The sequence below is a fragment of the Erithacus rubecula genome, assembly GCF_903797595.1.
Source record: "Erithacus rubecula genome assembly, chromosome: 2".
In the NCBI taxonomy this organism is placed as follows: Eukaryota; Metazoa; Chordata; class Aves; order Passeriformes; family Muscicapidae; genus Erithacus; species Erithacus rubecula.
The window spans coordinates 42,258,684-42,282,582 of NC_136685.1; the positions used below are offsets into that span (position 1 = coordinate 42,258,684).

The window sequence follows — 23,899 nt, forward strand, 5'->3', positions numbered from 1 at the left end:
CCACATGAGTGTGACCTGTGGAATTGCAGCATGTAAGAAGTTTGAGAAATACTTTCTGAAATTAATGGTTATGTGCTATGTAAAAGGAGTGGGGTAGCAGAATTAGCTCCTTTCTTTGTACCTTGCAGGAGACAGCCATCCATGGTACCTTGCAGTTTTGAGAATGTAGGTTCTTCTCTTGTGGGAAGTTTTGTTAATTAGAGTGGTGATGAAAATTAGGGGGATTACTTACAGTAGTGTAGATTTATGTTACCAGTTAAAGAGTCTTTTTTTACTGTGATGGTCCTGCTTGGATTTAAAAACTGGAATTTAAAGCTAAATATCAGTACTGTCTTAGTTTGGTCTTTGCTACTTAAACTGTTGTTCTTGAGTGGGTTCCAATTTTGCAGTAGTGTGTGTAGGCCTGATACAGCAGTGGAGTGTGTACATACCTGTGACTGCACTTGAGAGAATCTCTTTAGACTTCAAAGGGTTTCTGGATTTCTGTGGCACTGTTGCTGACCAAATTGTTTGGCTCAAGTTAGGAATCAAAAATGTTTCTGTGAGGTGTACCTGCTGTGCATCTTCCACTGACTAAGAAAATGATGATGCAATGGCTAGTGGGTAATGTGAAGGAAAGAGCAAGGGCAGCCCCAAACAATGACTTTGGCATTCCTCAAAACGCAGAACAAGTTTTAACTGGAATTGAAGCGCAGGCTAAAAAACCAGTCGTGCTTCAACATGCCTTGATGATGCCTACAGAAACCTGGTGGTGGCTAAGAGCTGTCTTGAGACCACTGCCTGCTCAGTATGTTAACTACTATGTTCTCTTTAATTCCTTGCACGTGTTGCTGGTTACCTATTTAGGGGAAGGATCTGGTTTGGTCTTTTTGTTTTTGAATAATTCCTAGAAGAGCAGGACCCTGTCCCAGAAAGAGCACTCCTGTTCTTGCTAGGAAACCAAATACTTAATTGCAATACTTGCTTTATTTATTTGTTTGAAGATGACACAATGCAACCACAGCTTTCTCATATATTCTATATCCTACAGTTTTGTGCTGACTTCAACATTGTTTTAGATGTTATATACCTCAGTGTGTTTTACATGTTCTGAATATTTTTAGTTTTATCACTTAGTTCACAGTCTTTGAGGAAACCTGTTATAAGGTGTTAATCACAAAATTGATTATGCTAGTTAGCTCATGCATGTGTGTGCCATCCTGCATCCTCAGTATTTTCATATATTCCTTCAAAATACATTGTGTCTTATGGCTTGATATTTTTAGACATTTAAACTCATCTTTATCATCGTACAGCATGTACTTTATCTGTAGCAATTTTTAAAGTAATCTCTTGGTATTGAACTCCTGGCATATATAGGAAGCTAATCAGGATGATATTAAAGCATTTAAAATCTGAGGTTAGTAGACTTCAGTGAGATGATAATTCAGAATTTTTAAAAAGTGTATAAATTTATACAATTGTGACAAAATATTGCTCTGCAAGGGGAAGTAGAGATTGAAGGGGGGTATGTAGGTATAGTTGAAAGGTTACCAGCTTTTGCTGTTCAGAGTAGTTTTTATTTTGTTCTACTAACCCTTTTTTATAGCTAAGTATCTTTATTAAAAATGTTTTTGATTTTTGTGGGGTTTTTTTGTGATTTTTCTCTTCTCACTGTCTATTAGACACTTCCAAGAAATGGACAAAGTAAAATCAATCCCAGACCTGGCAAGGTAAGATGAATTTTAATAGTTTTACTGTTCTTTTCTATTTTTAAAGCTTAGGAAGAATAGAACTATATGTTATTGATGTGTTTTATCTGTTTTGTTGGGTTTTTTTAAATACAGCTAGTGATATACTGTGACTCAGACTGTCAAAAAGATGGCATTGAAGTTTTCCACGATGTTCCAGATTGCAGTTCTTGGGTTCTATCACCAACAATTTTAATTAAAGTCATCAGAGGATGGTAAGAGATAAATTTTTACTCTATCCAGAAATGTTTTGAAACAGAACTGGCATATGATTCACATTAAGTCTGCTTTGTTAAAAGGCAATTAACATGAACAACTGTGAGCAAGAAATAGGTAATTTTACCTCTGCAGCAGGAAGTTCTGAGCTGGAAAACCTATTTTGCTGACTCATTGAGTGAGTGTTGCCATCTGACAGGGTGCAAGATTTCACTGGGCATAGGTGTGGGATGAAATGACAGATTCTGTCCACCTATTTTGCCCTTCAACTCCTCTGGTCATTAAGAATTCTTGCATAGTATTTGGATTGGGCTAAAAGGGCTAGCAAATAAGTTTAAAGCCAGGTCCTACATGATTATTTCATGACCAAAGGAATAAGATGGTGCAGCAGAAATAATTGACTGTTTCTCTGACAAAAGGAGGGATTTTGCTCCAAAAGCTATATTGCCCAAGAGTAATTCAAAACAAGTTCATCTCCTGCTTTCTTCATAGCGTCAACAGAAGGGCCATTAGTAGTGTGGCTAGCATGGCAAGTTATACTGTGGTCAGGCTATAATGCAGTCAAATAGCAGGTTCTCAAAAATAATTATCTGATAGTAAGCTGCAGACACAAGGGCTAGCTGCAGCAGGAGGTACTGGGAACCAAACTGATTGCTGTTTAGCTTCAGAAAAGTGGAATAAAAACCTTTTGATCTCTGTAAACTGGGTTGTCATTCTAGCATGGTCTAGAGGGACTGGGTTTGGGGTTTTTTTTCCTCCTTCCATTAAAGTGAGTGAAGGGTTTGTATTTGCATATGGATACAGTTCTTATTTAGTTATATATTCCAATCTGCTGTTAAAAATGAAGTAGTCTTCTGAGCAGTCTTATCCTCTGGCACATCTACACCAGCTCCTATGGAACTCCACCATGTTCACAGGATCCAAGCAACTTGTCTGTTTATACGTGATGCAGCAGTCTGCAGTGTCATTGTTTTCTGATGTACAAATGAGTTCTGATTAGTGTCTCAGACAAAGTCTGGTACTCAGACACAGTAGTCTTTGCTGCCCCAATTTATCAATTTAGAAAGGTGGAGGAGTTTTTTTGTGAGAGTACAATTCAGCAGTAGGCATCTTTGTTTTTATCACTGTTTTTAAAGGTATCACAGAGACTTGTTTCAGCAGTGTTGGGTGAATAAGCTGTATTGGGGAAATGGCAGGGTTTGAAAACAGTATTGTGTATGAAAGGATTTGTTAAGTGGGAACATGATTTTTGCAAATCATACTTGATAAAGAACCATGAAAAATTAGATTTTTTAAAAATTTATTTAAAGCTGGATACTCTATGAGAAACCAAATTATGAAGGCCCCTCTATTCCACTGGAAGAAGGAGAGTTGGAACTCACAGATATTTGGGGTGCAGGTACTTCTGAAGAACAAGGTGACTGCAAGTCTCAAGAGCCTGCAGTGATTGGTTCAATCAGACACGTTGTTAAGGCAAGTAGTATATGTAAAAAACTTTTTATAGACCTTAATGTATAGTGATGTTTTATACTGATAGAGAGCATAATTGGTCTAGTAGGACACTAGTGTAACATGATCTACAAGTGCATGAAACAATCTTCCATGCTGAATTTCATGTTTAATCACAAAGGCATGTGGGGCTTGTGTGCAATGGGGATTGTGGTAATATCAAGAAGAAGGAGGGTAGGAACAGAACTTGGGGAGTTTTATTAGAATAGCCATCAAAATGCTACCATGCAGCATATGCTTTGTAGTCTGGTCAGTCTCAGGAAAAGCATCCAGAAAACCATCAATAATTTACTATTTTCAAAATACAGGTTTTTCTTTTTTTTTTTTACAATACAAACTAAATTTGCACTCAATACAAACTTCAATGTCAAACACCCAACTTTGGTTTGCTTGGTGTGGTCAAACTTACTAGTGAGTTTAACTCATGATGGAACAGTCTTTCTACATGCACTTTTAACCTACCATTAAGTAGTTGTAGTTGCAGGTTGTCAAAACAAGCACAAGTTATAAAGTTATTTGACTAGGAAAGGAAAAAGGAGGAATATATATTGCTTGTAACTACAATTCTTGTTTAAGTTGCAGTTCTCTTCAAGGATGGCTTGTTTGGTGTTATCTTGGGATTTAATTTGCTAGAGGAGATGTAAACTGATGAAAGAAGGTGCATTCCTGCCTAGATGGCAGAAAGTAAACAGTGTAAATACTGGTTAGAGATTGACTGACTGTCTTGGTTCAGAGACAGGCAAACTGGCTTAGCTATACTTTTATTATAGACACCTAATAGCAGTAGTAATTGACAAGGGGGGAAACAATTTAAAATAAACAGGTGTTTCAAAACTGATTTAGTTATGCACAGTAATTACAGAACTCAGAGCACAGATCATGTGATTATGGCGATCTTCATTTTTCAGGATTACAGGGTTTGCCGAATTGATTTGTATACAGAGCCTGAAGGGTTAGGAATCGTGACTTCCTTTTTTGATGACACTGAAGAAACAGGGGTGTTTGGAACCACTCAGAAGACTTGTTCTATTAAAGTACATTGGGGCATGTAAGTATATAGCTCTGTATGAATGTGTAGTGCAATGAAAGGAATTTGCTTTAAACTATTGGTTATACCTGTCAAACTTGTGAGCAGGCTATATTTATTCTAGTCCTATATTTTGGCAGTATTTGTTGACAGCAGTGTTAGTACATCACTGTAATGCTTTACTCTTGGGGAGTCTGACCTACAATGTTTTGTTAGAGCTAGATTTTCTTCTGCTTGTGTGTAGTAAATACTGAATAACCCTTGTGTATTTGTAGCCAAGGAATAAGAGTTTGCCTCTCTTGCTTTTTCTTATTCAGGCAAATTTACCGTAAGTGAGGGTGGGGAATGAGCTGTTATAGTAAGACCACATTTCCCACTTCCTTTCTTCTAAACTTGAAATCATCCTACTAAAAGAAGATATTTTTTTATGTCCTTCTGTTATAAACTAAGATTTAATGCTTTAGAGAGTTTCTACATGACATTCTTGTATTTCCCAGTGCATTTTGATTTGGGGTTTTATGGTGATGTTTAATAGAAATACATTATGTCACCTGAAAATATCTGGCCATCTGAGCTAGGAGGGTAGTATTGTGAGCCAAGCAAGCTTTTATGAGAAAGGAGACCTCTGAGGAGGAATCCAGGTACTGTACCAATATTAGTTTTCATGGCTTAATAAATAAACTTGTAAATTGTTATAGAAAACATGCTTCAAAGTTGTACTGGGAAAAGTATGCAGGAGAGAGAGGCTTCTTTCAGAAAAAGTGAGACTGGGGCCACTTTCATCCTGCAGAACTTCTTACAGGGTGTACAGACCTTGGTTGTTAGCTCTTATGTTTGGGCACTGATAGCACTTGCCTTGCCTCAAGTAGTATAACTATCAAAAACTGCCCAGCTGAAGGTGGGTGCTACATACTGCTGTAAAGATTTTTCACATCTACCACATGATATATGGACATTTTTGTTGTTAGGTAAAGGGTATTTTATCTGAGTAAATATTTACACCTTGATTTGTGGGGAAAAAAGTGAAGCAGTTTGGTATATGGATAAATGTGAAGATGTCCAAGTAGTTGGTTCTCTGACAGGAAGTTATTTCTGGTGAACTGCAATCTCAATCCAAATTATATGTCTCACAAGAGTGATTAAATCAGATAAGTTATTTGGAGGTTAATTGTCAATTCACTTCATCCACGTCTCCACTTTATTTTGTCTCACTTAAAAGCGATCTCTGACCAGTAAAATCACAAACCTTTTAGAAAGGAGGCAGAGCCTGTGCACATCTCAGTTGTTTTTATTTTGCATTAGTGTAACAACATTGTTTTACTAAATCCACATAAACTCTTACTATCTTAATATCTCTCTCTTGCATTTGTATCCCTGTAGAAAAGCAGACTAATATTTTCACTAGGAAGTGAAATATATTATTTTTCAACTGTCTTTCTGTTTGTTAGTCCAGTGTAGAAAGAAGTTGCATCCATGAGAAATTTAGCAGGTGGCTGCTCCTTTTTTGCATGTGCAGGGTTAGGGGGTTTTTGCCTTTGGTTTACAAGCATGACATAGTTCACTGTATTGGCAGGTGAGGGAAGCTGTGATTCTGAGTCACCTTGCCATGTGGGTGTGGTTGTATCATCTTAAAGTTTCCCAGTGTTCATGTTTAATTGCTGTTTGTTAACAGCTGCCAACAGAAATGAGTCAATGCCCCTTTATCTTTTGACTGTACTCTCTCCTTGTTCCATGTGTGTCAGTTCTTGCAGTGAAGTTAGTCATAGAATCCTTTAGGCTGGAAAAGGCCTTATAAGACCATCCAGTACAACCATTAACCCGACACTGCCAAGTCCACCACTAAACCATGTCCCTAAGCACCTCTACTGCACATCATTTAAATACTACAGGGATTGTGACTCCACCACTTCTCCGGGCAGCCTGTTCCAGTGATTAACAGCGCTTTCAGTGAATGAGTTTTTCCTAATACCCAGTCTAAACCCCCACAGGTGCAGCTTGAGACAACTTCCTCTTGTCCTGTCACTACCTGGCTAAAACCTTCTTTCAAGGGAGTTGTAAAGAGCAGTGAGGTCTCCCCAGTCTCATTCTTTCCAGGCTGAACACCTCCAGCTCCCTCAGCCACTCTTACTAGACTTGTGCTCCAGACCTTTCACCAGCTCCATTGTCCTCTTCTGGATACAATCCAGCCCCTCAATGCCCTTTATGTGGTGAGGGGCCCATAACAGATCCTGAAATAAAGGATTTGAGGTGTGGCATCACCAGTGCCAAGTGCAGGGGGACAGTCCCTGCCTTGGTCCTGCTGGCCCACTGTTGGTGATGGAGGCCAGGATGCCATTGGCCTTCTTGGCTACCTGGGCACAGCTGGCTTGTGTATAACTGCTGTTGACCAGCACCCCCAGGTCTTCTTCTGCCAAGCAACTTTTCAGCCACACTTCCCCAGTCCTGAAGCATTGCCTGGGGATGTTGTGGCCTGGCACTTTCCCATGTTGAACCTCATCCCATTGGCCTTGGCCCATTGATCCAGATCCCTCTGTAGAGCTTTTTTACCCTTCAGCAGATCTACACTCCCACCCAAATTCTTGTCATCTGCAAAACAGCTGAGGAGCACTCAAATCCCCTCATGCAAATCATTAATATTAAGATATTAAGCAGAATTTACCCCAGTATGGAGCCCTTGGAAATACCACGTGTGACCAGCCACAAGCCAATGGCTTACTGAGTGGTGTGAATACAGGGCACTCAATATATCAAACATGCAGCTACAGACACTAATGAAACTAAAGCACCTTGCTTATTTCTTGGAGCCATGTGTCTACAATGGAATGATACCAGTTTGTGCCAGTTTATGTTAGCTTGGAATCTCCCTTTAATGTGTGACAGAGTGATGGATTATTTTAATCTCTTTGGTATTACCAGATTTATGCATTATGGTACTTACACAAGTAAAGGGTTGGCTGCAAAAGATGTTGCTGTGCTCCACACTGCTCCACACTGCTCCACACTGCACTTCTCTGAGATCAGCACATTTAAATTAAAGAAATTCTCTGACATCCTTATGCAGATATCAGCAGTATATCAGATATCTTTGTTTCCAGCAAATGATGACTGGCTAAGATTCTTCTTTAAAAAGCTTTGAGAAACTATTTTTTGCTGCCCCTATCAAGAATTCTCAAAGTTATGTCTTTCAAAGTGGATTTATTAGCAGAAACAAGCTGCAAGGACATAGATTTCTAAGGAGTTGTCAGATTTTTCTGTATTTTAGTAAACAACATAAGGTTAGAACTTTTTTATTGAGCAGATTTTGCATCAAATACTAGTAAGGTTTAGGGTATTTTAAAAATTCTTGTAAATAGGTTCTGCACTTTAAAGCTATTTAAAAAATAATAGAATAACCTTAAATGTTGATATTTCAGTCTAAATATGGTTGCCTTCAGATAAGACAGAATCAAATTCTTATTGTTCACTGTTCCGGTTTGGGTTTTTTGGGCTGTTGAAACAAAACACCACTATTGGTGGTTCCTTTGGAGCACGGAAGTTTGTCAGTACGCCAGCTTGTAGCTGGCAGATTTGGTAGTAAAGAAACAAAGTTTTTGTTAAGGATACAATGATCTTGTTGCTAAAGTAAGCATATTGTCTTGTTCTTTGCTGTTCAGAAATGTTCTGGGTTTTTTATGTCTTGCTTTTATCCCTCCACCCCCTCCACTTTTAGATGGCTTCTTTATGAAGAACCTGGTTTTCAGGGAATCCCTGTAATGTTGGAGCCTGGTGAATATCCTAATTTATTATTCTGGGAGAAGAAGGAAGCCTACATTAGGTCCATGAGGCCCTTGAAAATGGTAAACCACTGTTATTACTTACAAGTTAAATGACCTATGTTTGTGTGTTATAAATAATGTATTAAGGTGGCTGGATTTTTCAAGACATACAAAAATCTAACTCGTTTTAAAAACCCAAAAGTTTTAATGTGTAAAATTCTTGAGCTTACAACATTTGATTGCCTCCATCTCTGCCATTAATCTGCCTTTTATTTTCACTTGCACTCTGTAAGGAATATTTCATCTTAGTCCTGCCTTTTTGTAAATAATTGATGACTCTTAGAGACATCTGTAAGTTGCCTAAGTCATGAACAGCTTAATCTTTTTCTTCTTTTTTTTTCCCTTTTAACAGGGTGGTCGCAAAGTTGAATTCAGTGGGGAGCCAAAGGTAAAAGTCAGTATGTATTGCTTGTCCAAAGCTCTTTTATAGCACATGAACTAGATAAGTATGCTTTGATGGGACACCAACTACTGATGGTTTACTGGGTAATCCTTTTGTATGTGACCACATAGTGAAAATGCAACTTCTGTCACATTTCTGCATCCATCGCATGCATATAGACATTATTAACAGCAGTCCAGATAATGCAGATGAGTAATGAATGCTCAAGCCCTCATGTTGCATCTCTAGTAGTGGAAAGGCCTTTTGTAGAGGAGGGAGAAATCCCACTAGTTGGTTTCATCATTATGCATTCTCCCTCTATGTGCCCATGCAAAGAAACTGTCTATTGTCAGAATTCATCATCCTCCCTGCAATTTTTCTTTTACTTTATTTCTACTCCAGATAATTGTTTATGAGAAGCCTTCCTTTGAAGGAAGACACGTGGAAGTAGAATCAGAGATCTTTATGCTTGATGACAAGGAATCAGAAGACAAGACAAGACTTCCATTTAAGTCAGTGGGATCCATGAAAGTGCTGGGAGGAGTGTAAGTGTGGAAAAGTGGTATTTACCCTTCAGCTGAAGTAATAACTCCATAGGCTGGAAGTTGCAGTGGGCAAATCCAGTCCCTGTTTATTTTGCTTTTGTAAGTTTTGGGTTGAGGTATACACCAGGGTTAAATTTGAAAATATTCACAGCAAAAGAATAAATAACCCATATTTATATGTGCTCCATGAAAAGATGGAGTGGGCCTTGTCCATTTTCAGACTGTTGTTGTTGTTCAGGTGGGTTGCTTATGAGAAGGCTGGGTTTGAAGGCCACCAGTACCTGCTGGAGGAAGGAGCGTATCGGGACTGGACAGACTGGGGCGGCTACGATGAGGCAGTGCAGTCCCTGCGACCAATTGTCGGTGTAAGTTCCAAGGACACGTAGCAGGTGTCTCCTGAGTGCTCTGTGATGTCATGTGGCACTTTCCTTATGGTGCCTCTCTTTGTTTTAACAGGACTTCTCAAGCTCCCATATGATAATGTACAGTGAAAAAGACTTTGGATCAAAGGGTTCAAATATCAACGTGTTAGGCATCATTTCCAATTTGAAAGACACTGGATATGGGCTGAGGACACAGTCTATAAATGTGCTAAGTGGCGTGTAAGTGATACTTTTATTCACTCTTTCATTTTAGGCAGGCTGGTCCTTATAGAAACTGATAGTGTTTGCAGATGTTTTTCAGGACTCTAATTTCTTTGTGGAGTCTTCAGATAAAATTTTCTGCCCTTGACCACAGAATGTGAAAAGTAAAGTTTTGGCAAATACGTACAGTAAATCGGCTTTCTTCTTACAGTAAGATAAGATGGTCCCAGGAAGCATTGACTTCCTGATACACAGAGTATGAAAGCATGAGACAAGATTTCATCAAGAGAGGAAGAAATAGGTTGTTCTTGTGGCTGCATTTTATTTGAAGCATTTTAACAGCAGAATTGTTATGGAAACAATTTCCAGTTTTGAAATATCTGTTATGGAAATTATTTCCAGGCTTCTTGCATTTCATCAGAGCTAGATTCCTTGCTCTTTCTCTCACTTGTGTTTTAATTAGAGAGAACTTTTACTGTGCTCACTAATACCTTCTGATACTAGGGAGAGTAACTGTTCTGAAAATTAACATTGCTTTTGCAGTGAATCCTATAGGTTAACATTGTTTTAGTGCTGTGATGTTGCTTTTATTGTTAGTTTGAGGTTTTTTTTAAACATATGGTTCCCAAAAGTCTGTATCAGCCATGGCCATTAACAAACTAACGCTTAGTGCCACGAGTGCTGTCACATGCAGTTGATCAGCTTACAGACTTTGCTGTTTGATTAGTCAAGTCCATGAAGTGCAGATTTAGTTTCACAGCCTTGCAGATCGTATCAAAGTATTTTGGAAATGCAGACAAATATTAGCAAACACAGCTGCAAACACACAAAATTAACTAAAGTAGCAGAACCAAAAGAGCGTGAGATGTACAGTCTGTCTCCCTGCCTGGTATGCATGCAGGTGACTTGCTGGAAGCTCTGCCTTACCCAGCCACACCCTAAATCTTTCCTGTGTGTTATCTGTGCTATATCTCTGCAAGTTTTGTCTGGATAAAGGTTGCAGAATCAAGCTTGGTGCATTCCAGAGGAATGCTTTTAATTTGTATATGAATATGGTGTGACAGCAGATTTTTTTCTGCCTGGTGACCTTTGAAGCAGCTCTGCTCTTTTGTCATCTGTAATATGCAAGAGAAATTAATGGGAAAGAGTTGCCTCCAAAATTGGGAAACAAATTGTGGGTTACCTATCATGCCCTTCATGTATTTGTTCCAGTAAATGTGTCTGTTGCCTCTGAGATAGGAATCATACATCAGTTTGAGTATTCTAGTAATTAAGAATGACTTTAATACTCTGATGGCAAAGGTGGCTAGAAGTCTTTGTGAACAAAACTTGTCCCACAGACTCTTGCCACCACTCCTGTAATTTCACCTTGTAGACTCCAAAAGATGTAATTTGTAGCAATAAGCTTTTGAAAAATTCAGATACATTGTGCATAACAGGTGGCTAGCACTCAGTTCTTAAGAGTATTGTCCAGAGAGGTTGTGAGTGTTTGAGGGTTTTGTGTTGATCTCACTAAATGTTAACGTGTCAGAAAGCTTGAATGATCTCTGAAGTCATGTTTGGCAATACAGTGCTTTATTTTAAGTGTTAACCGTCCGTTCAGGTAGAAGGGTTTTTTTATATCTTTCTTTCCAAGAAATCTGTCATAGAGCAATGAATAATCCATTGAGCAATTTCCTGAGCTGTTTATAATGCAGATGATGACATAGTGAACTGTGGCAGATTCAATAAAAGCTTGTCATAATATTTTGAAGTAACCTTCCTGGTATCATATTGAAAACAATTAAGTCAAAAATTTAAGTAACCCTCAACCTTTCATTGCAATTTTTTGACTACAGGTATCTGGGGTAAGCAGTTAGAGCAGTAAGATAACAGATGATCTGTATTTCCCACATAATTAATTTGATTGCTCTGTAATTTAAAGGGTATATCAAAGAAAAGAAGGCCTGACACTGCAGTGCACAGATACTGTAGTCTGAACAAGTTGAGAGCTCAACTGCAGCTCTAATCTGTATTGCTGGAGACAGCCCAGCTCTGCATTTGGGGAGTGACTGTTCCATTTTGGGGTAATTCAGCACTAGCTGTATTAAAATTTCTAGATTTCTAAATGTTTCTAAAAAGCAATATTTTCATGTTTTTGCTAAATCCATTGTAAAGACATCCTGAAAAATATTTCCAAAGGAGATGTGGATTGACTTCTTGAAAAATGAAAATCTACTACTTAGAAAATAAAAATATTTTGCTCTTGAGCATTTTTTGGAGACTAGTCAGACATAAAATTCATAAAATTATTTTTCTGCCATTAAGATAGGAGAAAGCAATCCAGGCTGCCTGAAAATAGGAGGGGCCTTTGTTCTGTTAAGTAGGGTTTGATGTTTACTTCCAAACTGGCAGAATTTGAAGTGGCGGAAAATGGAACTATTTGCTAGCAACAGGTAACACCCTTTACAAGTTCAAGCACGTACTAAAATCAAGTGTTGTATTATTTTAATTTCCCCTCTGCTTAAAAACTTCTTCAAGCTTTTATTTAATACTGATCAAAATCACAGGAACTGCATGTTTGAAATGTGCCTTTTCTTTATCCATAAACACACCAAGCTCCTGAAGAAGCTCTTGTCTTACAGTTGATTCCTTTTGAACTTGCTGGAAGAATTTTCCCAGATTTGTTTATTTTATGTAGTCATCTGTTTATTGTGGTAGTCTTATCAGCCTGGTTTTCTCCTAGTTTTCTTGTAAGTAGTCCACAATGTAGATTGGGTTGTTTCTAGAGTACATATGGATAGTGAGTGATATTAAGGAAATAATTAGATAATGAGTGGTTCATATACAGAAACCAGAAGGTAGTAAATTTAACCTACGTGCACTCAGGAAGGTAATGGGAGTGAAACTGGAGACACAAGGTACATCCACTGGGATCTGAAAAGGGCAAGTCCCCTTGGTTATCCCACTGGAAAACACTTCAAACAAAGCTTTAACTTCTCTGTATATCTGAATTCATGTTCAGAACAAACCTTTCAAGGAGTCACAAAATTAAAGGTCGCAGGTCCCTGGGATGCTAAGAATCACAGTCACAAAGGAGCATGCTCTCTCTTTCCTATAAATAGAATTTTATTACCTCATCCTATCTGTTAATTGTGGTACAAATCTGCAAGAGCCAGTTAACTTTTTGACCTCTGTCCTAAAGTTAGACAAGGTGAGTCCTGGGCTAACTGAGGGCAAATCTGATTTTTCATGAGTTACCCATGTCTGGATTATTTTCTTAGCTGTGCTTCCTAGGTGTCATACCTAGAGTTTTTGGAGAAAGATTCTCTGTGTGCAATACTACTAACAATATATAATCAAAGCTTTATGCTTCTGGTTTCAGGGGCATGGATGGTGCCTAGGAGTGAAGGTCTCCAGCACCCTCCTGCCAGCATCTTGGGATGGAGCTGTTGCTCAGCCTCACTAGGGCAGTTTGTACATCTGGGGGTTACAAAATCTGTTGTGTTAGGCGAGCTCTCATCCTGCCTGTGGGGCAGGATGGTTGCTGCCATGCTGCAGAGCAGTACCTCAGTTTTTGTTGTGCCTGGCAGCTGGAATGTGACTCTTGCTCAGCTGTGGAGGCAATGTCTTGTTCTCCAGGCCTTTCTGTTAAGTTAGAAGTTGGATTAAGGCAGTGCTCCTTCTTAGGGATAATCTTGAGGTTGGACAGGTTTAGCTGGTACTGAATTCAGCTGCCTGTCCTTGATGATGTTATTACTACTTTCAGCAGCTTATATGGGCTTCTGAATGGAGAAGCACAAGTATTACCATTAAGCCCTGACTCTAGGAACTGTCTAACTTCATGGGCTGACTTGCATAGAAGAGTGGCACTTAATTATTTAAATACCATTTATTTAAATGTAAACATGTGCAAGTGAGATTCGTTGATTACTTGTGCATTCAGGCTTGTTTTTAGATGGGGGAAACAAAATAACTGCTACCACGGGATTCTTAGGAGGCTGCTGACATGTCTTACAATTCACTTTATATCAGAAACACTTGTTTGCATAGATCTCAATCCAGTAAAATTGCAATACACCATAGCTGTATCCTGGCATTGAAAAATAATGAATGCCTGCTGAAGAAATTGTTTAAGGAAACCTCATTTTCACTGCTTTTAGTGTATGTGGTACAGGTATAGACACACCTGAGACATTTGAACTCTCTGCTCAATTTATGGTACATACCAATGTCTCTTTGATGAATTACTGAGGTGATTTTGAAATGGGCCTTGAAATATGCCGTAAGTAATTAGTGCGTAACAAGTTGGAATAATTGATTATATCTGAGGCAAACCAAAAGATGTGAATAGTGATATATGTGAATCACTGTTTGAGTGTTTGCCATGGACAAGTAAAACAAAGTTCATACTCCTGGCATATACATGTTCATGCACCTTTATTTCAGTCTGAGGTTATCCCACTAATTGTATCTGCAGAGACTGGTATTTGTACTTGGAATAAAACAGCTGCTTAATAGAATTCAGTTGATCAACACACCTAAGAAAGTAATGGGGAATTTTGATGTTGAGAGTTATCATCCGTTGCAGATTTTAAGATCTGTATCATTTTACTGCTTTATGATGTGAAATTTTTGTCAGTGTAGAAACTCAGTTTCTGAGCTCACTGAAAGTGGATTTTGGCATAATCTAGCATATATTCATTGTACACTACAGCAGCTAAAAGTTAAAAGCAAATTGACTGAGTAAAAATTTTTCTTGTAGAATCAGGAACCAGCAAGATGTCCTAATTCCTGCATAAATATAATTAATTAGGCACAGCTGCTGCTGTGGTCTGTTCTCATATGGGCACTCGAAAAATAACCAAACAGAAAAAAAAAGAGTGTAAGTATGGGAAAGTTTGGGAAGTATAGCAGTAAAAGGCAAGACAAGTTCTGCAGGTTATCACAAAATCAAAGGTAGTATAGATGCAGGAAGTGCTCTGGGCTTCAGTATGGAACCAGGGTTAAAGAACACTGTAATAGAAGATTTATTGACTGTAGTAGACTACACTTAGCAAGACTAACTGATAGCAGATATTTAAGATTGGACTTGAAGCACTGCAGGAGCAATTGTATATCAGAGAGATACATATAGTGACTTGGTTGCTTTTCTAGTACTTCAAGTGTGTGCCATCTTAAAAGTTGAAAGTCTTTCAAAAAGGCATATTCCGACTGAGACAGGAGACTTGATGCAAATCTGAGTTTGTGGTCTATGTCAAGCAAGAGATTCAACTGATTAGTTACAATAACAGTTTTGCATTTAAATACATTGATCTGGTCAAATTTGTGGTGGTTTTAATGCTTAACTTCCAGGGATATTCTTCTTGCTCTCTCTGATTCCTTGCAGGGAACAGTCTCCTTTCTCTGCTTGGCATATATGCCTGTTGTTGCAGCTCAGCATCCTGTTGGGGGTGTGTATTTGCTTAAACACAACTAAGCCATAGCTACAGGCAACATTAAAAGTCAATATTGCTACATTTACTGCCCAGATTACTCTTAAAATTAGTTTTATTGAAAAAGCTGTATTCTGATGTCTATCCTATGGTTTGGTTTTGTTTTGTTTTTTTGATTTTAGAGAAGAACTTGATGTTGGTAAAATAACAGCATTGTAAAACATCTGGAAATATTCTTACTGGAGATAACTTTTAGGATATGTGGCAGATGATGTGTCTGAACTTGTGGTTTGCTTTAGCTAATTCATTCTGATTGGTATCAACATAGTGCAAGGAGGTAGTAAAATTTGCATGGAGTTTGCACTGTCAGATACACTGGTTTGTTTAGGGTTTTAGCAGCATCACAATTTGGCACTTCAGAAACTTTTTATTTGTTCTGACATTAAGACAGTAATGAAAATACACATCTGTATTTTGAAAATGTAGTGTGACTTCTAACAACCACCCTCCTCTTCTTTCTCTTTTAGATGGGTGGCTTATGAGAATCCTGAGTTTACAGGGGAGCAATATATCCTGGCCAAAGGGCTGTATCCCAGCATTGAGGCATGGGGGGGAAAGAATTGCAAAATATCTTCAGTTCAACCCATTGTTATGGTAAGGAGCTAATTTTATACTTGTTTTGCAAGTTTCTCTGAAGTATTTGGAACTTTGCTTTTTCTGTCAAATTCAGTATATTTACATTATTTGAATAATAGTTAATAGTAAATTTTGTATGTTTTTTATCACTGTTTAAAATCTTTTTTCCCTGTTTTCCTCGAAACTTTTGCAGGATATTGTTGGAAGCGAAAGGGGTAAAGTCAAGGTAAGATACTTCTCTAAGCACATGAAACATACTGTGAAATGTCTGTAACATGTAAATAGAGAAGTGGTTTTTTGCCCATTGGAACACTCAGGTATTTGCATTGATGGCTGACTAGTCAGACTAAGAGTGAAAACTGCAGGTGGAGGAAGGCTACTTTCCAAACTTCTTGAGTAAGGCACATCAAGACCCAAGGAAGGTGGGATTTAATTGGCAATTGCTATCAGAACTTTCTTAGGGCATTGGCAGTGCAGTGGTTCAGCAAGTGAGGTGTTTTGGGGTATCAGTGATTGTTCTTAGGAGCTGGAGCCTGAAGCCCTCTTTCCAGAGGTGCAGGACCTGGAGTCTGTTCCTGAAGTGAGGGCTCTACAACAAAGATGTTGTTCTTGGTGAGGGCACTACAGAATAGATGTTGTTGTTCTTGGAACAGCTGACTAAATTCCTCTTGAACCTATTTCTTTGAATAAGAGTTTTGGTAGTGGTGGTTGCACTTGAAGGGAGTTGTTCACTCAAAAATACTGCTGAGTTGTGCTTAAAAGTTAAAGCCATCTTTGTCAATAATGTAAGAGAAGGAAATGGCAGGGAGAACTTGTCTGTTCAGTGAGTTAATATATTTCTACATTGGATTGTCTCCTTTGTGCAAGTACTAATATGTAGTTTTGACAGTGAGGCTAATGGGCAGCTTTTTTCATCTTTCTTAATTCTGAACCTTTTCAAGTTCAGAAATCCTAACCTGTACAAATTCTGTCTGTGTAGTGAGTATATCACGGCCCTAAAAACTAAGGAGACAATTCTTAGCTATCCTGGTTTGCTACTTCTGTTTAGTAGCACACTTCACTGCAATATCTTGCATAGGGATAATGCATAAACTATGGGGAATAAAAATCTCAAGGCTGCTTATTTTCAGCTGTGTGCATAAAAAATTATTTGCATATTTACATTATATGCCTATTAAGACCCTATCCTAAGGAAGACCTTATCCTAAGGAAACAAAGAAGTAGTGGCTTGCAGCCAGCACACTGCATCGTCAGTGTGCTCCTCTTTCCTGCCCACACTCCTATCTCTATTAAGAGTGAATAAAGCTGGTGGGCATGTTGTAATGTGAATTACTTCTGTGTGATGACAGCTAATTATTCTCTAGCCAAATTAGCCAGTTTGTTGCTTAGAATTTTTTTTTTTTCATTAATAAGGGCAGAATACTCTGGGAGATGTATCCTCTCTTATTCTTGGAGCAGAGAAAGAACCAACACGAGACTGTGTCTGTAGCTGTAACATGCTCATAAAGTTCATATATCCTGGGAATATATACCATGCTTCTTGCCATGCTGTCTGAGTCCTCTGCCAGGATCATGCACTATTAGTGTTCTGAGAGGCAGAGTGTGTTCATTTACTGGGAAGAGTATGAATTTTGGAAATTAAGCAGATTGATAATATAAAAGAAATCTTGTTATGGCCCTTCAATAAATGTGTGCCCATTCTGGCCATTATGTGGGAATTTAAGCATCTTACCAGGCAGATAAACCAAGGAGCTATACTTGTCAGTGTTGTTAATTATTTTGTATGTCACTAAGTGATTTACAGCCAGAAGTAATTTTTGGAATTGTAACCTTGCTCTCTTGAGCAAGGATGGTAACACTGAAGAGATGACAAACATAGGTAACCAAGGAAGTCTGGGTGTTTTAAATATGTTTCTACCTAATTATAGAATTACTGGTGGAAATGTAACTGAAGGTAGAAGAATGAATTTCCTTAAATAATGTTTATAACTTTTTAAAGGTCCAGTTATTTTCAGAGCCTGAATTCAAGGGTAACTGCCAAATATTTGAAAAAACCACAAGATGTATTGATTCATTTGCTGTGAAGTCTTCAAAAATTTTAGACGGCAGGTAAGTTACATTGAATGAATACTGCAAAATCACTAAAATGGTAGAATCTCTAGAAAAGCAACCACCTTTCTAACACATGAGGTGGTTCCACATATGGGGACTTACAGAGAACAATGCTTTGCCATTTGCACATCAATCTTTCAGGACAAAGCATTGTAAATAGTGTGTCTGCATTTTACTGACACAGATGTCTTAAGAGGAAACTTCTCCTTCTCTCTGCAGCTGCATTGTGTATGACCAGGAGGAATTCACCGGTAACCAGTACGTGTTGGAAGAAGGGATCTATCCTGATTTGACAGCAATGGGTTGTTCACCCCAAACAGTTCTAAAGTCTTTACAGATCATAAATATTGTAAGTAAAACATATTAGAAAAGTTGTAAAGATAAGGACAGTGATGATTCCCCATTTTTTGCAACAGTAAAAATTCTAGGGCATACAAGAGAAGAGGGTTTGGGTTGGCGGGAGGTTGGTTATTTGGGTTTTTTCCTGTGCAGTAGCAGTTAAATGTCTTAGCTGCAGTTAGTTAGGATTTCTTGACCTCTGTGCTGTTTTTGTAAAGGAGAAGACATTACAGAAACAACGGCCTACGATGCCTGTTCTTAATAGCAGCTTATAAAAGAACTTCTGTAAAGAGACAAGTGTATTTCCTGGTAGGAGAGACCACTTAGAATGGGTCGAAAAAGTGGTAGGACAGTGTGAAGAAATATCTGTACCATATTTTCCATGCATATTTAAAAAGCAGGTTTAATTAAGCAACTTTGCATGAAATACATGTAATTATAAGACACTGTTGTTATCATCAGGACAATGGAATTTGAGTTAATCACAAAATAATGCACTCTTCTAGATAAGGAAAAGCAACACCCACTACTATGTGGCAAAATCAAACAGTGTTGTTATGTGTGGTGGATACAAACTAAACTACATTTACATATTTTGTAACTCATCAGTGGCCAGGAATGCGTTTTTCTCAAGCCTTTAACCAATCATTATAGTGGATCACTTACGGAATTTGCAAGTATCTTTTAAGATCAAAGTAATTACTAGCAAATTGTGGTCAAGATTCCAGGAACTTATGGCAACATGAGGAGATGGTACTCATTTTAAAAAATGAAGAGTATTGAATCTCTTCTTTGAATTTGGCAACTTTATTGCACTCCATTGGTAATCTGTCAGTGGTGTAGCAGTTGATGAAGGAGAGCTAAAATGTCATCCTCATTCATGGCACTGGAGAATTTTGATCTACTCTATAAACAAACAACTCTAGCAAGTACATCTGCCTTCTGAACTCTTTGGCTGTCCAGTAGACAGATGTATGAAAAACAATAGAACTTTTTCTAGCCAAGCTTGGTGGGTGATCACCATGAATTAAAATAAACTTTTCTGTACATGTCAGTAGTTCCTGGGTTTAAAATGCTTGTTTCAAGCTGGAAGGATCAGCTTACTTTTAAAAGATTTACTATTTGTGACAGAGACTTTTGTGTTAAAACAGATATGCCAGTTCTGTGTTTCTTTAAGTTCTTTACACTTGTGAAACTTGTTCTAGTCCTACATTTTATCACACTTCAGACAGTAGCAGAGAGCTGCATCTGTCTGCAAATGATGTGTTGCTGCTTCCTTCTTCAGAGGCTCCCTAGCTGCAGAGGAGAATGAGTTCCATTGCTCATTGGTTTATTAGCAAACCAGATTAGAAAAAAAATTATAATTTCCAACTAATTATATTGTTTGTTTTTCGTGTTTTTCAAAAAGCTTGAACCTTATTATTTAAGCTCCTGGTTTCACCTGTCAGACTTATTTTGGGACTGTATTTTGGCAGTGCCAATCTTAATTCCTTCCCACCATCTGCCATTTCTATAACTGTCCTCAGGATTTCTCATGACATTTCTATACAAGAAGCACTTTTGCTATTTTAATGTCATTTTTCTTTATTTATCTAGTCAAACTCCCCTTTGCAGGGATCATTTTGTAAAAAAAGAAATAAAATAAAAAAGGGAAAATAAAGGGGTATTTGATATACTTGTAAGTGAAAGCTAAAAGGACTTTTTATTTTTAAAATAAGGGAGCTTATTAAACTATATTAAGGGCTGTTTATAAGCTCAAGGGTTTTGGGGTTAGATTCCACTATGTCTTGGTTGTGCTTGCTTTGTGTGTTCCACATGGTTGTGCTGCAGATAGAAAATAGCATTTTTTCTTGAATTTGACACCTTCTTCTTCTTAAGCATACTATAAAAAATGGCTGTGAATGTGGTTTATACTTGAACAGTCATCTGAAATGACCATCTGAAATTTTTAATGAGAAACTGTGGAATAACTAAATGTAGATATGCAGGAACATCAGTTTGGTACAGTGCAGTACATGGGAAGTAATGACAGGAAGTTCATGAGCTGACCTTGCACTTCTCACTGTTTTATATAACAGTATTGCTGCTGAATCAAAAAAATGCCCAGTGTAAGGTGTGGCAGAAAACTGGAGGATTTCCTTCTCTGTTTGTTTTCTTTGCAAGATTATTTCTAAAGCATTGCATGAGGCTGAAAGGCTGCTGCCTGAGAAGTTGCATGCCTCAGAGGGCAGGTGTTAGTCTGTAAAAGGGCTTAGAGTTCAGGGGCACTGGGATATCACAGTGTGACTGGTCCATGGTGATACATGACAATCTAACTGGTGTTGCCTTTCATGGTGGGGCTGAGCATACTCTGATTTTGGAGTAGAGTGAAAAGGCCTCTCCTGGCATTTTCCACAGCCTAGCAGCACGTGTGCCATCAGGAAGCACAGCTCAGCTGCTGTGTGATAAGCTGGACTGCTGCACAGGCAATGGTGACGCTCATGCAACACAGTCATCTGAGCCCTTAAACATCTGAAGGAAGATTAAAGAGGAATTTAACACTGTCTAGAAACTGGTAGATAGGATGTCTTGCCTAATAACTTGACATGGAAGCATGCATATATGAGCTGCCACGCATGCATGGAGCCAGCTCTGCCTTGGAGGGCCTGTTTCCATGCCCGAGGCCGGATGGGAGTCTGTCGAGACTTTGCGTCATGTCAGGCGTTCCCGATGCAGCTGATGTGCGAGTGCTGAACATGTGCCAGAGGGAGGGAGCTGCTGGCTGGGGCCTTGGTTTTATGCAGTCCTTGGCTGGAAGATTTGTGAGAAAGGGAGTGGCAGTGTCATTTCTGTCTATGAGTGTACACTGTAACACAAGGACGCTCACGCTTAATTGACTTTACCCTGGGGAATTTCAAACCCTACCTCCCAGCTTCCACAGGAAGGCCTTCATTATGACAGGTTATTTTAGTCCCCTACAGATACCTTGCCCCACAGAAGAGAGTCCAAGGTTCCTTTTCCAGAAGACATTCAAACTGGATTTGGTGTTGCAGAGAGCTTCATGTGGGCAGAATCCCTCTGATACCAGAAGCATTTCGACAGACAAGAAGAATCATCCCCCCCCAGCAATTTGGAGGATTCTGATGTTACAGTTTTCACTTGTCATGAATTTTACTTTAGTAGTATGAATCTTGAATCTTTTGTCTAGTCAGAGATTGAAGTTGCCGTAACCTACTGTAAAAGTTAAAAATTAATGCAATAAGTGATAAGCAGTGCTGACAAGGCTGTCATCATTTGAAGCTGTAGAAATCAATATTATCTTACTGTCTGTTCTGCTTTGTATGAAAATTCCCACGAGTGGGGGTTAGTGCAATGGAAGAGAGATATGGCATTGATTAAAATGTATTTTAAAATATACTTAAGGTATTGTGCAAGAATCAGCCACAGAGGTCTTTGTGCCTGAAGATAAGAAAGTCTTATATTCCATGCAAGAAGACCCCTTGTGTATTTTGTATAAGGCTTTTTTATGACTTTTCAAGTTTAAGAAGAGAGTTGGGTTTTTGATTAAGGCTTTTTGATCTTAATCAAGAAGAAACCTCTGAAATAAAAGGGGTATGTGGAGTACTGATCTTTACAGTCACCATCTGGAATTCCAACATCCTACAAAAGCACTTATCTTCCTTTTGCAGGAGCTGTCTGAGCCCTGCATAGCTCTTTTTGAAAAGATGGGCTTCCAAGGAAAGAAAATCGAATTCAGTACAGAAATCTTAAATCTTCAGTTCCTGGGATACAATCCTCGAATAGCTTCAGTTCAAGTCCTTGGTGGCATGTAAGTTTAAAATCATCTTTTGACTCTTTAGAATGAAGTACTTACTCAACTTTACAGGTATAATGGAACCAGAGAATGCAAAATTAGAATAACATAATGTATGTAGTGCATTAATGCCATTTTGTCTTACAGAGCATTTTCATATCCTGTCTCAATAATAGGTTATCACCGACTCATGTTTTCTGCTAGGAGTTGAAATGAATTTGAATAAAGCTCTCAAGGAAATTCATGTCTTCTCTCATGCCATATTATAAAAATCAGCTTGGATAGCATCCTTAAAACCAACTTCTTTGCTCTTGGTTTAGGTCACAGTCGTAAAAAAAAAATAATTTGGTTTGTGATCTGTGTCATAAGCTCAAAGTGTTTTTTAGTAAGTGTTCACAGTCATCCTTTAATCTCTGCTATGGACACAGAGGTACAGACCATGGTCTCACCTCTTTTGGTGTTAGTTGTAATAGTCCCTTTTACTTCAAGAATTGGATGAGAATCTAGCAGTTAGATTTGGTGGGTGTTTTTAATCAGTAGTGTTCTCTAAATTTACTTTGAAGATCTTGTAAAAAAATAGTCTGGAGAAGTTTAAAAGCTGTTTGGAAGCATTTTTAAAACTACTGTCCTATATTCTAGGACTACACGAGATGTGTTAAATTCTCTTTTTGTTTTTCCCCTGTTGTTAGCCTCTACCTCTAAGATACTTGCACCCAGTTTTGGTGGTTTTTGTAGTTTGGAGCTTTTTTTTTGTTTTTAATGATAGATCCATGTTACTGTTGCTTTGCACTTAAATGTATTCTTTTGAAGAGGTAAATCTCAGAGGTAGAGAGATGTTGTGGGTAGCTTAAGACTGCCCTCAAGTGGATAGCTGATAAGCAAATCCATAGAGCAAATAATTTTCCCCATCTGGATAAGCAGGTCAAAGGGTTTCCCTAGCAGGCTGAACTGAACTTTGAAACAAAGGTTATAAGAAAAGGTACATGTTCATATTCTGAAGCCTCACAAGATTTCATTATCTTTCACCATAACCACAATATATGACTGTCACTTTCCATAGCAGGAAGTCAAACATCAAGTTACTTCTTTGACAATATCATGATTCCAGGTAATGGATTTGTAAATTGTGTGTGCTTCCTGTCCAATGAATACATGTGAGGTTTATTTTTGGTGGATCACTGGAAACATAGAATATAATACAATTCTGATTTCCTTAGAGCAGTGTCAGGTGCTGAAATGTGCCATTATTCAGGATTTACAGTTTCCTTACCCCTGTTGCCTCCCTTATTGAAGAGGGTTTAATCTTCTCTTCCTTTGCTAAGAGGCCTCCACTTATAATTCTCTTAATTTCATGCCTGGGAATAGGTGTGTATTAGGCAGTGAAAAAGCACCAAAATTAAAGTCAGTGTGCTTCTGGATGGAGAAGTCTGGTGACAGATCAGTCAGAGGAAGGAGGTAACCTGAAAGCAAACATATTGAGTGTTCAGGTCCACAAACCCCCATGGCTACTGGACAGTCCCAGCACATCACTGTGAGAAAACTCTAGAAATTGCACTGTATGGCAGAGTATTTTGAAGCTCAGACATAATTCACTGGCTGTACCTATAATGGAGAATCAGAAGTTGGGTTCTGAAAGATTACACTCAATGTGTGATTTTAAGCGTGGTTGGATGTATGTTAGGGAATGCTAAACAAACTTTTCTATGTGCACTCTTGCTCTCTCTTCCCCACCCCCCATGCAGGTATTTGGAAAGAAGAGAGTTGTTACAAAATAAAACCGCTATCAAAATACCCAAG

At 38.3% G+C, this 23,899-nt stretch overlaps 2 protein-coding genes across 2 annotated transcripts in view; both read left to right on the forward strand.

Moving 5' to 3' along the window:
* Positions 1–23,899, forward strand: part of CRYBG1 (crystallin beta-gamma domain containing 1) — a 48,799-nt gene that overhangs the window by 16,162 nt on the left and 8,738 nt on the right. The window contains exons 5-18 of the mRNA XM_079298694.1: positions 1,665–1,712; positions 1,827–1,945; positions 3,257–3,419; positions 4,364–4,503; positions 8,192–8,318; positions 8,650–8,685; positions 9,082–9,224; positions 9,463–9,589; positions 9,681–9,826; positions 15,750–15,876; positions 16,052–16,084; positions 17,858–17,967; positions 18,190–18,319; positions 21,978–22,117. Coding sequence (XP_079154820.1) covers positions 1,665–1,712; positions 1,827–1,945; positions 3,257–3,419; positions 4,364–4,503; positions 8,192–8,318; positions 8,650–8,685; positions 9,082–9,224; positions 9,463–9,589; positions 9,681–9,826; positions 15,750–15,876; positions 16,052–16,084; positions 17,858–17,967; positions 18,190–18,319; positions 21,978–22,117 — 1,589 coding nt within the window. The remainder of the gene's footprint in view (positions 1–1,664; positions 1,713–1,826; positions 1,946–3,256; positions 3,420–4,363; positions 4,504–8,191; positions 8,319–8,649; positions 8,686–9,081; positions 9,225–9,462; positions 9,590–9,680; positions 9,827–15,749; positions 15,877–16,051; positions 16,085–17,857; positions 17,968–18,189; positions 18,320–21,977; positions 22,118–23,899) is intronic.
* The window catches only part of QRSL1 (glutaminyl-tRNA amidotransferase subunit QRSL1), a gene marked incomplete at its 5' end in the record, with an annotated part of 82,494 nt that overhangs the window by 10,915 nt on the left and 47,680 nt on the right, over positions 1–23,899 (forward strand). The window lies entirely within an intron of this gene.